At 43.5% G+C, this 11,710-nt stretch overlaps 1 protein-coding gene across 1 annotated transcript; it reads right to left on the bottom strand.

Annotated features, from left to right (window-relative positions):
* Positions 1–796: 796 nt before the first annotated feature.
* On the bottom strand, positions 797–4,306 carry foxb1a (forkhead box B1a). The gene has a single exon (XM_019875879.1). It carries the CDS (start codon positions 2,151–2,153, stop codon positions 1,206–1,208), a length of 948 nt encoding a protein of 315 aa, XP_019731438.1. The 5' UTR covers positions 2,154–4,306; the 3' UTR covers positions 797–1,205.
* Between the last annotated feature and the right edge of the window lie 7,404 nt (positions 4,307–11,710).

Below are 11,710 nucleotides of genomic sequence, written 5' to 3'. Positions count from 1 at the left end.
CACTTATTCCATTAGTTGGTTGTTAAACGTGGTGCAAATCCGGGGTGCAGATTGCTTGTCGAAATCTTTATTGTTGGACTTTTTCCCCTCTTTATTTAGCTCCGCGCAGCTTGATGAATGAGCGCACTTGTCTGCGCTGTGGCCATGCCATGGCTGCACCGTGCATTCTAATGGGCAGCACAAATCATGTCTGTCTGCTGCTTCGAGGAAAAAAATCGCCCACTCTCCAATCGTACAGGTTGGGGATGCCACTTAAGCACAATAATCGTAGGAATTATTATTGAGAATAATAATGCGGGCGAATTGTTCGATCTATTCAACCCGACTAAAATGACAAATAGTAATAATAACAAGAAACATTTTGATTGTTTGCTTCACTTTTAATGAGAAAATATTTGGATGACCTTTTTTTTCCCAATTCATTGCAGAATATTTGCACACTTTTCAAAAGCACGCATGCTTGCAAAAACAAAAAGAAACGGGGGAAAAACAATAACATGAACATTAACACTTTTATTTTAGCTTAGAATGCATGCTTCACCTTTAAAAGAAAACGTACAAATTTACAGCAACTGATCCACGTGGTCACCACAGCCTTTTTAAATTAAATGTTTCACGGAACACATTTTTTTCTGGAAAATAGATATCTAAAACGTATAACTAAAAAGTGCATTTTACAACATTTCCGTTTCAGTTATTTGCAATATTCACATCTTGCATTTTTAAGCACGTCACATTTAGATTTTTCGATATTGGAATGATTTTTTCTTTTTGTGTTATTGTTTTTTTTTTTTTAAACAGGGAAATAAATCTAGTCTATTTGGTATACCCTCGCCCATTACTCCATTATTCGAGGAAAGCGTCAGTGTCATTGACGTTACAGTGGCCGCACAGAAAAGTGTGCAAAAGTTTTGCGAGTATAAAACTGAAACCTATTGACCCATTTAGGGCCTTACAACCCCCGCCCCTCCTTAACACGTTTAAGTCAATGTGAACTTTTCAAATAATTTAGATTTTCTTGAAGAGCAATACTGCGAAATTCTGTGCTGGACTTTTTTTTTTCAGGACACGATTTAAAGCGACACATTCAACATATACACAAGTGAATCAATAAGCAACTCGCCTTGAATAGAGTCCGACGTACGACAGATATATAAACTTTGGGTTCGCTAAACCAGCAGTTTCGTTTAGTCTGATCCGTTTGGTCAGTGCACGGCCACCGACTGGAGCGTCGCCGGGCTGGTGAGCGTCTCGCTGGGGGTGGCGGGGCTGCTTTGGCTGGTGGCAGTCTGTGGCGAAGTCGGGCTCAGGGACTGTGGCGAGTTGGACAGGAAGGCGGGCAGGTGGTGGGGGAGCGCCGAGAAGCCGGCCATGGAGGTCGGCGTGGGCTTGATGGGCACCGGGATGGCCGGTAGAGTCTGCGCCCCGTGACACAGGGACTTGATGGGCACGCCGTAGGCGCTGTAGTCGCTTGGAGCCATGGGGATGGGCGCCGCCGTGTCCATCACGCCGCTGTTGTACACGTGCGGCCAGGCCGAGGTGAGCTGGTTGTGCAGCGGGTAGCCGGCCGACATGGACTGCATGGTGGAGAAGGCCAAGCTCCCGGGGACCTTGTACTCTCTGGCGATGATGTTCTCGATGGCGAACGGGTGCTTGAAGGTGGAGGTCTGGTGGGACACCCCGAGGTTGTAGGTGGACATCTGGGGCAGGTGCGTGCCGGTGGCCGCCTGCAGGGCGCTCAGCCGCAGCTTGGCCTGCTGCTGGAGGTAGTGGGCGGCGTCCGACTGCTTGCTGGGGGCCAGGTGGTCGGAAGCGCCGAGCACCTTGAAGCGCTTGCGTCGCCTCAGAAAGCTGCCGTTCTCGAACATGTCCCCGCAGCTGGGGTGCAGCGCCCAGAAGCTGCCTTTGCCGGGCTGGTCGGGGCGCCGGGGGATTTTGATGAAGCAATCGTTGAAGGACAAGTTGTGCCTCAGCGAGTTCTGCCACCGCTGCGTGTTTTCTCGGTAGTAAGGGAAGCGATCCATGATGAACTTGTAGATTTCACTCAGGGGGAGCATCTTCTCCGGGCAGCTCTGGATGGCCATGGCCGTCAGAGAGATGTACGAATACGGAGGCTTCTGGTCGCTGTACGTGTTTCTCCCCGGACGAGGCATCCTCGAGACAGTTTTCAAAACAACAGCCCCCCGCCCCCCGAAAAAAAACACGCAAAGAAACAAGTAGTCACCCTTAATTCCTCGGTGCGAGTTTCTTCATGCAGGAGTTGTTTTCCCAGCTCGTGCGCCGACAGAAAGTGGGGCGGCTTGCTTGCTCGGACGTCTTTTCTCAGCTTGGTCCCGCTAGAGGAGCTCACAAGACTTCATCGGGGCGTCCCGGACTAAGTGGAAGATGCCTCCATGGCCCTCCTCGAACCATCTGATAGTTTTATGTCGTGACATGAGCAGAAAAGACCCCCGCCGAGGAGCTTCCATTAATGTGCCACCTCTTTGCTATCACATGACAATTGCCATGGGAGGAGGAGGTGGAGAGGGAGGAGGCGGAGGAGGAGGAGGAGGGAGGGGCGGAGGGAAGGAGGAGGAAGGCATAATCTGGTTTCATTTACACCTATTTACATGGACACCTTGGGCCAATGGAAATCATTTCCATTTGAAGACAGAAAAAGGGGTGAAAAGGCTCGGCAGCCGGAATTGAACGGCGATGGCACTCAGTGTGTGGAGGTATGCTCTTATGCTTGACACTTGCACCGATATTTGACATGACACGGCGGCAGAAGTTTTACTTTGTATTCATTTAAAGGGCAAATGCGCCCGCATTGTTTTTTTCCGACGGATGTGAAACGGCCCGTGTGTATCAGTTACTTTCAGTTGATTTCAGTCCGTGTATTTTGCATGGTGATAACACGGTCATTTTAAACAAGACACGTGTAAAAAATGTTTAAATGAATCACATTAACATTAAAATAAATGATTGTTTTTTTTCCTCATCCCTATTTATTTTATTAAAGGGATTAATGTATTGTTTCATTGTTTACAAAAACGCACTGTAAACATTTCGGGGGAAGCGGACGGTGTGAAAACATTACAACCCAATGCAAACAAATGCTGTTCAAACTCCAACTTGACGAGGCAATCAGGCAGCCCCTTTGTGTTTGTGGAAAGCATACTGAGAAGTACTTCAGGAATGCAAATAAACCCTTGAAGATGGTGTGCAGGAAAACTGTATAAAATATCCATAAGTCAATTATATGAATGTGAAAACCAAATGGGAAGCCTATTCTGAACGACTGCTATTCAAGCTTTTTTTTTTTTTTTTTTTTAGGAGGGAAGGGGGAGAACCCAGGGCCACCTTTCCGCTTGGAGGGTTTGCAATGGCGAGGACCACACACACGCACACGCAGATTTGCTCATAATTTATGCTAATTCCAAAACCTCACCCCCCCCCCTACACCACCGCCGCCACCCCAATAAATCCACAATGCGCCCCATCACCAGTCTGACGGATTACAAAAAAGAATCGCATTGCGGGGAACATTTTGGACAAAAAAAAAAAAAGTAAGAACGAAAGAAAGCACAAGATGTCCGTGGAAGGGCATCATCTCAGAGATCATTTGGAAAAGAAAATATAATGAAATAAAATGTTTATGAAAACTAATGTTGCAAGATGGTGCATACTTAAAATATCTTTAAACAGCGTGCTTTTTTGGGGGGTGGGGGGCCGGGGGGGGTTCCCTTCCCCTGCAGAGTGGCTTTTAACACCTGTCAGTTCCTATTAATGTTCGGCCCAAAAGGTTTTGTGCAAAAGGAAGTGCGAATAATGACAACACATCGCCATGGATAAACAACTTTTGACACCCATTCACTGGTGCATTTACCAAAACGATAAAAAAGGGGCCCTTTTGTGTTTAATTCACGCGCGTAAAAGTCAATCACATCATCTGGAATTTACGCTCATTTTATCCTGCAAATGCTGTAAATGTCACGTGTGCTTGAACGCGCCATTCTTCTTGACGCATATTAGCCTCATTGAAATCATTCATCTTTGTCAATCGTATTTGTTTATGTGCAGTTTAAAAAAAAAAAGCGCCGTGAACATTTTTTTTCTCATGTCACGCACAAAGTGTGTGGCTCCAAAATTGATGGGATATCAGTCCAGTGCACACAGTGAAAAAATACCACCGTGACTCTTGAGTGTGAATGCACCCAAACTCCCGAGTTCAAGCAGCAGTCGATCAAGTCTGCACTATGTTTGGTCATTTGTAGAGAAAGCCGAACAAAGGTTGGGATAAGCCAAATTGCATTGCACTTGTACGCGGTGCTGCAGTGGTGGCAAAAGATGAAGACTCCCCACAATGACAGAGGCTGTTCATCGTTTGGATCATTTTAAAAAAAAAAAAAAAAAAAAAGGAAGGAAAACAAAGGGCACTCTCTGCAACATCTTAAAGTAGAGTAGTGAGGCGTGACATTCCCAGGGTGAGCAGACACAAAAGCCGAGGTCACGGGGATGAAAAAGAGAATCAAACAGCCACTTTCACACGTCTGCCCTCCTCTGCTGCGCCCCCCTCGAACACAATAGGAAACAAATGTTGTTAAAAGAGGATCGATGCCATTCATCCTAAAGCAGCGAATGATAGCCAAACAATATTGTCACACACTGAGGCCAGTTGAGATATGCTGCCACCCAGAGCCACGCTGCTTCACAATGCAATTTAACCACAATCCAAATTTGGAGGTGACGCATTATTTGGGACATTGAGCTTTTTACTCACTGAGCCATGTATTTATTTTCCTTTTTGCAAAAAAAAATTGCCTATAGTGAAATATGTTCATGTCTTAAATGTACGGTGTTTGCATCATTTATTTTATTCGATTTGGGATTTGTTTGTGCATGCACTTTGCTCCTAAAACGTATACATTCTGTAAAAAAAACCCAAAACAAAAACATGTTAAATATAAATATTCCTTGCCTGCTGCAAAACCTCAATTTCCAATCAGAAAATATATATTCAAAACGTACATTTTGCCTCCCCCCCGGCCCCCCGGCCCGCAGTGGTGAGGATTTTTAAAAGATTTGTCACGGCTTGTGCATTAGAGTGAGAGCGAGCACGCGAAAACAATTTCCAAGTCAACCAATAGGTCCGCGCTTCTAATTAAGTCCGCGGTGATTTCAGCCCCCCCGGAGATGTTTTACGGTGCAATTAAGGACGCTCTGATGGTAAGGTATGAATATTCAGCGGAATGACAATTAATTAGCAGACAGAGGGTCCTCGTAAGGAGCTCCTCAATGCCAAAATTACCCCGTGTGACGCGACGCTCGCGCTGCTTCAAGGCCAACCGCACTGTGGAAATCGATGCGCCGGGAGAGGGACGCACGACGCGCGACGTTTTTTTTTTTTTTTTTTTTTTTGCATGTTTCTCCTCTTTTCTAATAAGTGATCAAACAGGCGATATCAGAAGTGTTCCTCGTGCCACTCCATTAGTTGTTCTGTGCGCGCTGGCATCAGAGGGAGTACCTGGAAAAAGACCTCGGGGCTTTCAGAACATATGCTCGGATTATGCTTAATGGTCTAATTACATAAATTAGGCATTCATTATACGGTACATCATCTGTAACAGATATCTCAATTGTGCGGAGGCGGGAACGTCTAATTCAATTTGTACTTGTGCGGGTTTTTTGTCCAATTTAGTGTTTGGAAAGAATGAGAAGAAAAGGAGATTATCCGATTGATCGTGTTTCTTAAAAAATGTCAGCATTATTATGGCATGTGTTGTAATATTTTCACAATTATGAACTACAGAACTGATGATACAAGAAAATGCATGTCTATACAGAGGAGGGTGGGAGCAGTTTCACTATATGGCCATCAGATGGGGACAACCACGGAGATATACACAGAAAAAAATATTGTGAATTTGCTCGATTTTATTTTGTCAAGTGCTTGCACAAAATAAAATCATTGGCTCCAGATACATTTAGTCAAAAATGTATCTGGAGCCAGATGCTTTTATTCCTTGCAACCACAAAATTCAACAACAATGTTGCTCAGGTATAGGCTCACCGAGTCATTCTAAAATATTATGTACAGTGAAAGAAATGTGTGTTGAATTTACTCAATTGTATTTCATCAAGTATGGTTGCACAAAATAAAATCATCTGGATCCAGGTACATCTTAAATTGTTGTATAGTCCACTTTAAAAATGCATCTGGCTCCAGCTGATAATATTTCATGCAACCAAAATAAGACAAAATAAAATAATAACAAATTTAAGAAAAAACTATTTTCAGTGTATCTAGCCACAATTTTTGGTTGTTGTTATATTCTTTTTTAAATTTTTATTATTGTGGCTGTAAATTGGAGTTACTGGGCCACCGTACATGAAAATCCAAATATTAGACACACATCATGGAGATTTCATACCAATGCAAACTACAAGCATAACAATAAACATATCATCAGTGACAGCATCAATAAAAAATTAAACATTATTATCAATGGATACTAGTCACACCTACCTACCTAAATGTGTGTGTGTGTGTGTGTGTGTGTGTGTGTGTGTGTGTGTGTGTGTGTGTGTGTGTGTGTGTGAGTCTCTCCCAGATCATTGACTCCATATGGTGAGAAACAGCAGGACTGATGAGCGCACTACCTGAGGTCCGTGTTTGTGCTGCCGACTGGAACCAAAACAGAGACCCCCGCGCGCCCCTCAACCCGCCGCACGATTCATTACAGACAAGACAGCGCCGCTCACGCCGCTCATTTCATCATTTAGCTTTTTTTCCCCGGCTTATTCTGACACGCGCCCGCCTAACAACAAATCATCCTTTTAAACTACACATGATAGTTATCTGCTGACAGATAAGAGAAGAGAAGCAGAAGGGATGGTGAAAGCGAGGAGATGTAAATGTGGGGGGGGGGGGGGTAAGATGAGCGCGAGGAAAAACAGAATAACAATATGACACAGTCCATTTCAGTATGGTGAGGGAAACGCAGTAGGCCCTCATTACGAGGGTGTGTTTCGTAACGAACTGCTTTCACGCCCAGCGATAATTATGGAGATTCCCCGGCTACATAGCTGGAAATGAGCGAATAATGCAATACAGAGCCATGTTTCGATCATGATATATTAACAATAATCTCAACAGGAGAGTGAACTTTCACTGTGAAGCATGGAGATCAAAAAGGGGGCTATTATGCACATGGGGGGGGGGGAGAAAAGATATGAATTAAGCTCAGTCACAAAGCGTTACATTTGGCAGAAGATAAAAATTAGATGGAGGGCTTTGAGCTGCGCAACGAGGAAGGGGATCACAGGATGAAATAATATTAATGGAAGGATAAAGACGACGGGATGGAGGGCTTGGCAAAAATCGTAACCGCTGTGCAGCGACGATGCGGTGAAACATCAAACGTGACATAAGGAGTGAAGAGCACTAAATGGACTGATATAGCGGGTCACTTACGGTTTGACCTCTGCGGGTCAAAGTTGTGGGTTTAACCTCCAACCCCTCTCCTCTCCGTTGCCCTCACTTTTCTATCATCTCATCATCACTCTTATTAATGCTGGCAGAAAGCAGGTTACCACTTGACTGTTTAGGATTCAAAAGCTTTGTGATCATTTCCTTGACACTGGCGTTCATTAGGCCGCTGCAGCAACGCCACAAACAAGTCACTCCTTTGGGGATTTGAGACATCAGGCAAATCCTTGTTTTATTGTGCGCTTGTGTGGTTGGAAGGCACGGGCTTTTTTGTGCGACTCATGTTCATCCAGACCTTGGTAGGGATCGGAACACACTTAACCAACTGGGACCAATGAGGGGCATTTTCCTTTCTGTCTTTCATGTAATACATGAGGGAAATACGCCGTCTCCAAGGATGGCTAACCAAGCCAAAGACCAGAACAACACAATACATAATAATAGTTACAATATGAAAGGTGTTTGTGACGCTCGTAAACAAAAACACAAGTCTGATCACAGGGACACCCACGGGGAAGGTTAATTCTGTACGTCATATATATATATATATGTATATATTTTTTTTAATTTTAAGTCTCAACATTGTTTTGAAAAGTTTGTAATGGATGTCCGGACATCTGGTTGTCTTAAGAGTGCTAATCTACCCGATGCAATCAACAACACAGTAGCATTAAAAGCTAAAGTTAAATGAGAATGCTGTTCTAAACTGCTAGCAAGATTTGAATGTAGTCTCTGGCCAAAGTCACGCCCCTCCCTAACATGCACGAAATGTGCACCGGGCGTGATTTGCACTGTAAACAAGCCAACGTTAGCCAACGCTGCTACGCTGTATGACTTATTCAAAATGGAGTGTTACTATAACAGTACATGTAATTGGTTTCAAGGTTTATTTGTTGAAACGTACAAGCAATTAAATACCCCCCCCCCAAAAATCCTTGTTTCCTGCGCCCCTTTTGATTAGTTGTGGATTAACAGGACCTTTATGTTTTCCACGCTGCGGCTCAGGTTATCTGCCCCTATTACTAAACAAATGAATTAGTGCCTGGAAATGTGTCATGCCTATTACCTCTCAGCAGAGGCGTAGTGGGCTGGTCAAGCATGCAGGAGCAGGTCACAGTATATTCATGCAACATTGCCTATTGTGTTTCTCTGTAAAGCTTTTTAGGGACGTAGTCTGAGGCCGGTTGTGCTTGGCATATTTCACAGGCCAATTAAGATGTATCAATAACAGCGCCGCTTGGTTATCAGGCACTGTGAGCGCTCATTGATGACGTGACGCTATATATATATATATATATATATATATATATAAGGCCGGCGTCACGTCATCAATGAGCGCTCACAGTGCCTGATAACCAAGCGGCGCTGTTATTGATACATCTTAATTGGCCTGTGAAATATGCCAAGCACAACCGGCCTCAGACTACGTCCCTAAAAAGCTTTACAGAGAAACACAATAGGCAATGTTGCATGAATATACTGTGACCTGCTCCTGCATGCTTGACCAGCCCACTACGCCTCTGCTGAGAGGTAATAGGCATGACACATTTCCAGGCACTAATTCATTTGTTTAGTAATAGGGGCAGATAACCTGAGCCGCAGCGTGGAAAACATAAAGGTCCTGTTAATCCACAACTAATCAAAAGGGGCGCAGGAAACAAGGATTTTGGTATATTAATTAAATCCAGGCTTGAATATTTGTACAGAGCGGGAAAAGCTGGACATAGGAGGTGCATCATTATTCCACAAGACTGCAATGTCAGAGTGGAGATGCAACCCCCCGTGCTGCAGGTAGCCGAGAGCGGCCGATAGCGTGGCGAATGCTGAGAGAGGAATATGTATTTATGTTTCTGAAATCTTGTTGATAAAGGACACTTGAAGCAGCTATTCGGTGTCGGGGATTTGTCATTGAAGGCGAGTGGCAACACAGCAAATGAACTGTGATGTTGATTAGTTTAGGCCCTTAAGAGGCGACACTTGAAACTAATGCTGTTGACTCTGACGTGTTGGGGAACAAGTACTTCAAGCGGTAAGCAGAGCGTTTGAATTATAGTCGGGGAACGATACACATGGGCCGCGCACGCACACAAAAGAATGTAATTACATTTCCGTCAAACAAATTTGATCTGGAGTTTAGGTTTGGGTGATAATGGACTGATGGGGACGAAGAGGAAGAATCAGATGAAATGTCAAGTAGTGCCCCGGTATCAAGAAGCATCACTGTTGGTCACAGAGACTGCCGGCTGCGCTTAGATATTAACATTCTGATCATCTCGGGAAATGTTTGGTTCCCCTGCTTAAACCGCCGCTATTACAATCCCAAATAATTAACTTTCAGCAGAGCAGGGTGTTGTCGTGACAACAAGGAGGGCGAGTTACTTTTGACGAAGTGTCACACGAAAGACAAAAAGAATTGGAGGCGTTCGAAATGTAATGGCTTTGCTCAGACACTCACTCGGCCATGCTTTTCGCCACTTTACTTTCCATCATACCTGACTGTCAATACGTGGCGATGTGGCAACGCAAGAACGGATGGCGCGTGCATGTGACAAAAAAAATGGCAGATTTTTTTATCCAACTGAACGCCTTCATTTACATGACGCCCATTCCAAGTGAAAGTGGAAAAAGCAATTTTTTTTTTCCTACCCACCCTTCTTTTACATGGCGACCGCGTTTCTTATGCAAAACAGGTCTCAAAGTGGGCGCCTTTGAAAATGACACTGATATCATCTGAGATCATTTCAAGAGTGGAAGACATGCTTATATGTATGCCATGTCCTAGAAACAGACATCATTATTGATTAGTTCATTAACTGATCATTAAGAATCCCATCAAATGTCTGGAACTGGCTGCTGATGAATCTGGCAAAAATGGAGAATGGTTCAATCCAAACTACTTTCCACTCTAAAGAAACAGAGATGCAAAGTTAAACCGAAGTCACAATGACCGTCAGATGCTTTACTAATACATGCGGAGGTGCCACATTCATTACAGTTTAAGGTTAAGGTTGTGTTTCATTCCAAAATTTAGATGTACGCAAGGTCTGGGCTACATACTGCACTTGTTGTCAATTCATATGAAATTCTTTTAACAAATGTCCTTAAAAAATATATATATATATATATCACAGATAATTATCTTTATGTACAAATGTCTTCCTCCACAGGATACGTTTTGAAGATCTCAGTCCAGATTATTTGGAACAGTTGTCAAAAATGTGTGCTGGTCATTGTTGAACTTCTGGAACCAAAGTTCTCTGTCTCGGGGATGAAACCACGAGTCTGCGCCTCAGACTCAAATATTCCTCAAGGCTTAAGAGGCCACTCGGATTCTTAACGTTGAGTATTTCCCAACACTCTCTTCTTTCCGAACCTCCTGAGAAGGTTATGATGATCGAGTAATTCATTGTGAAGAAAAAAAATGGACTAAATTTTTTTGGTCTGTATAAATCAAACCTCAAAAGAAGCAAATATCTTCATTTTCGGTATTTGTGTTGTATATTTGTCGACATGCACTGTAACAAAAAAAAAAGGGACTTTTTACTTGTTGGTCCAAAAAAAAAAAAAGTTTGTCGGGCTCAAATATTGCTTCAGTCATGAACTGCTCCCAGATCGGCGCCGTTATTCAATCATTACCCTGTTTATGTCCTCATCCCAGTGACAGATTTCAACAGGCGCTAAACCAACTCAGGTAATATGCGCTTATAAATGGGCACCAATAAAAAGCATTTAATCGTGAGTGTCAACATGATTAATTGTGTACTAAAATCCACGAGACCTCCCAGTCGTAGGGGGCAGTGAAAAGGCGTTTTGCATCTCAGCAGAACGGGTACCGAGACAAGCCGTTATGCGAGTCTATCCGCGCAATGGGATGAATAGCAAATTAATAATTAGCCATGTAATTTCTCCTCAGGAATTACTGTGCAGCAAACTGGCTGGCGAATTTAATTATTAGCACCCTTTTTGTTTCCATGTCCCTCTCATTACTGTCAGGATTGATGTAACGTAAACTTCATTAAAAATTAAAGCGGGAGTCTTAATTATGAGGCCGCGCTGACTGAAGTTAGAATTAGCCAACTCAGTGATGTGCAAATGAGAGCATTATTTAGGAAACATGCTGGAAGTAGTTATGCTAATTTCAAGAGTTCACAGTAGCAGACCTTTTCACTTGCACTTGCATATTCATTAAACACACTATGCAAATTTAATGTAGCAGTCTTCGTAATGCCTTGTTAATTT

Source organism: Hippocampus comes, unplaced genomic scaffold, assembly GCF_001891065.2.
Source record: "Hippocampus comes isolate QL1 unplaced genomic scaffold, H_comes_QL1_v1.1 scaffold142, whole genome shotgun sequence".
Classification (NCBI taxonomy): Eukaryota; Metazoa; Chordata; class Actinopteri; order Syngnathiformes; family Syngnathidae; genus Hippocampus; species Hippocampus comes.
Note: the sequence above shows the minus strand (reverse complement) of the source record. Positions and strands in the feature narration are given on the sequence as shown.

Bases quoted from the DNA above. Each gene is read 5' to 3' on its own strand.
- foxb1a (XM_019875879.1), bottom strand. From the start codon at position 2,153: ATGCCTCGTCCGGGGAGAAACACGTACAGCGACCAGAAGCCTCCGTAT.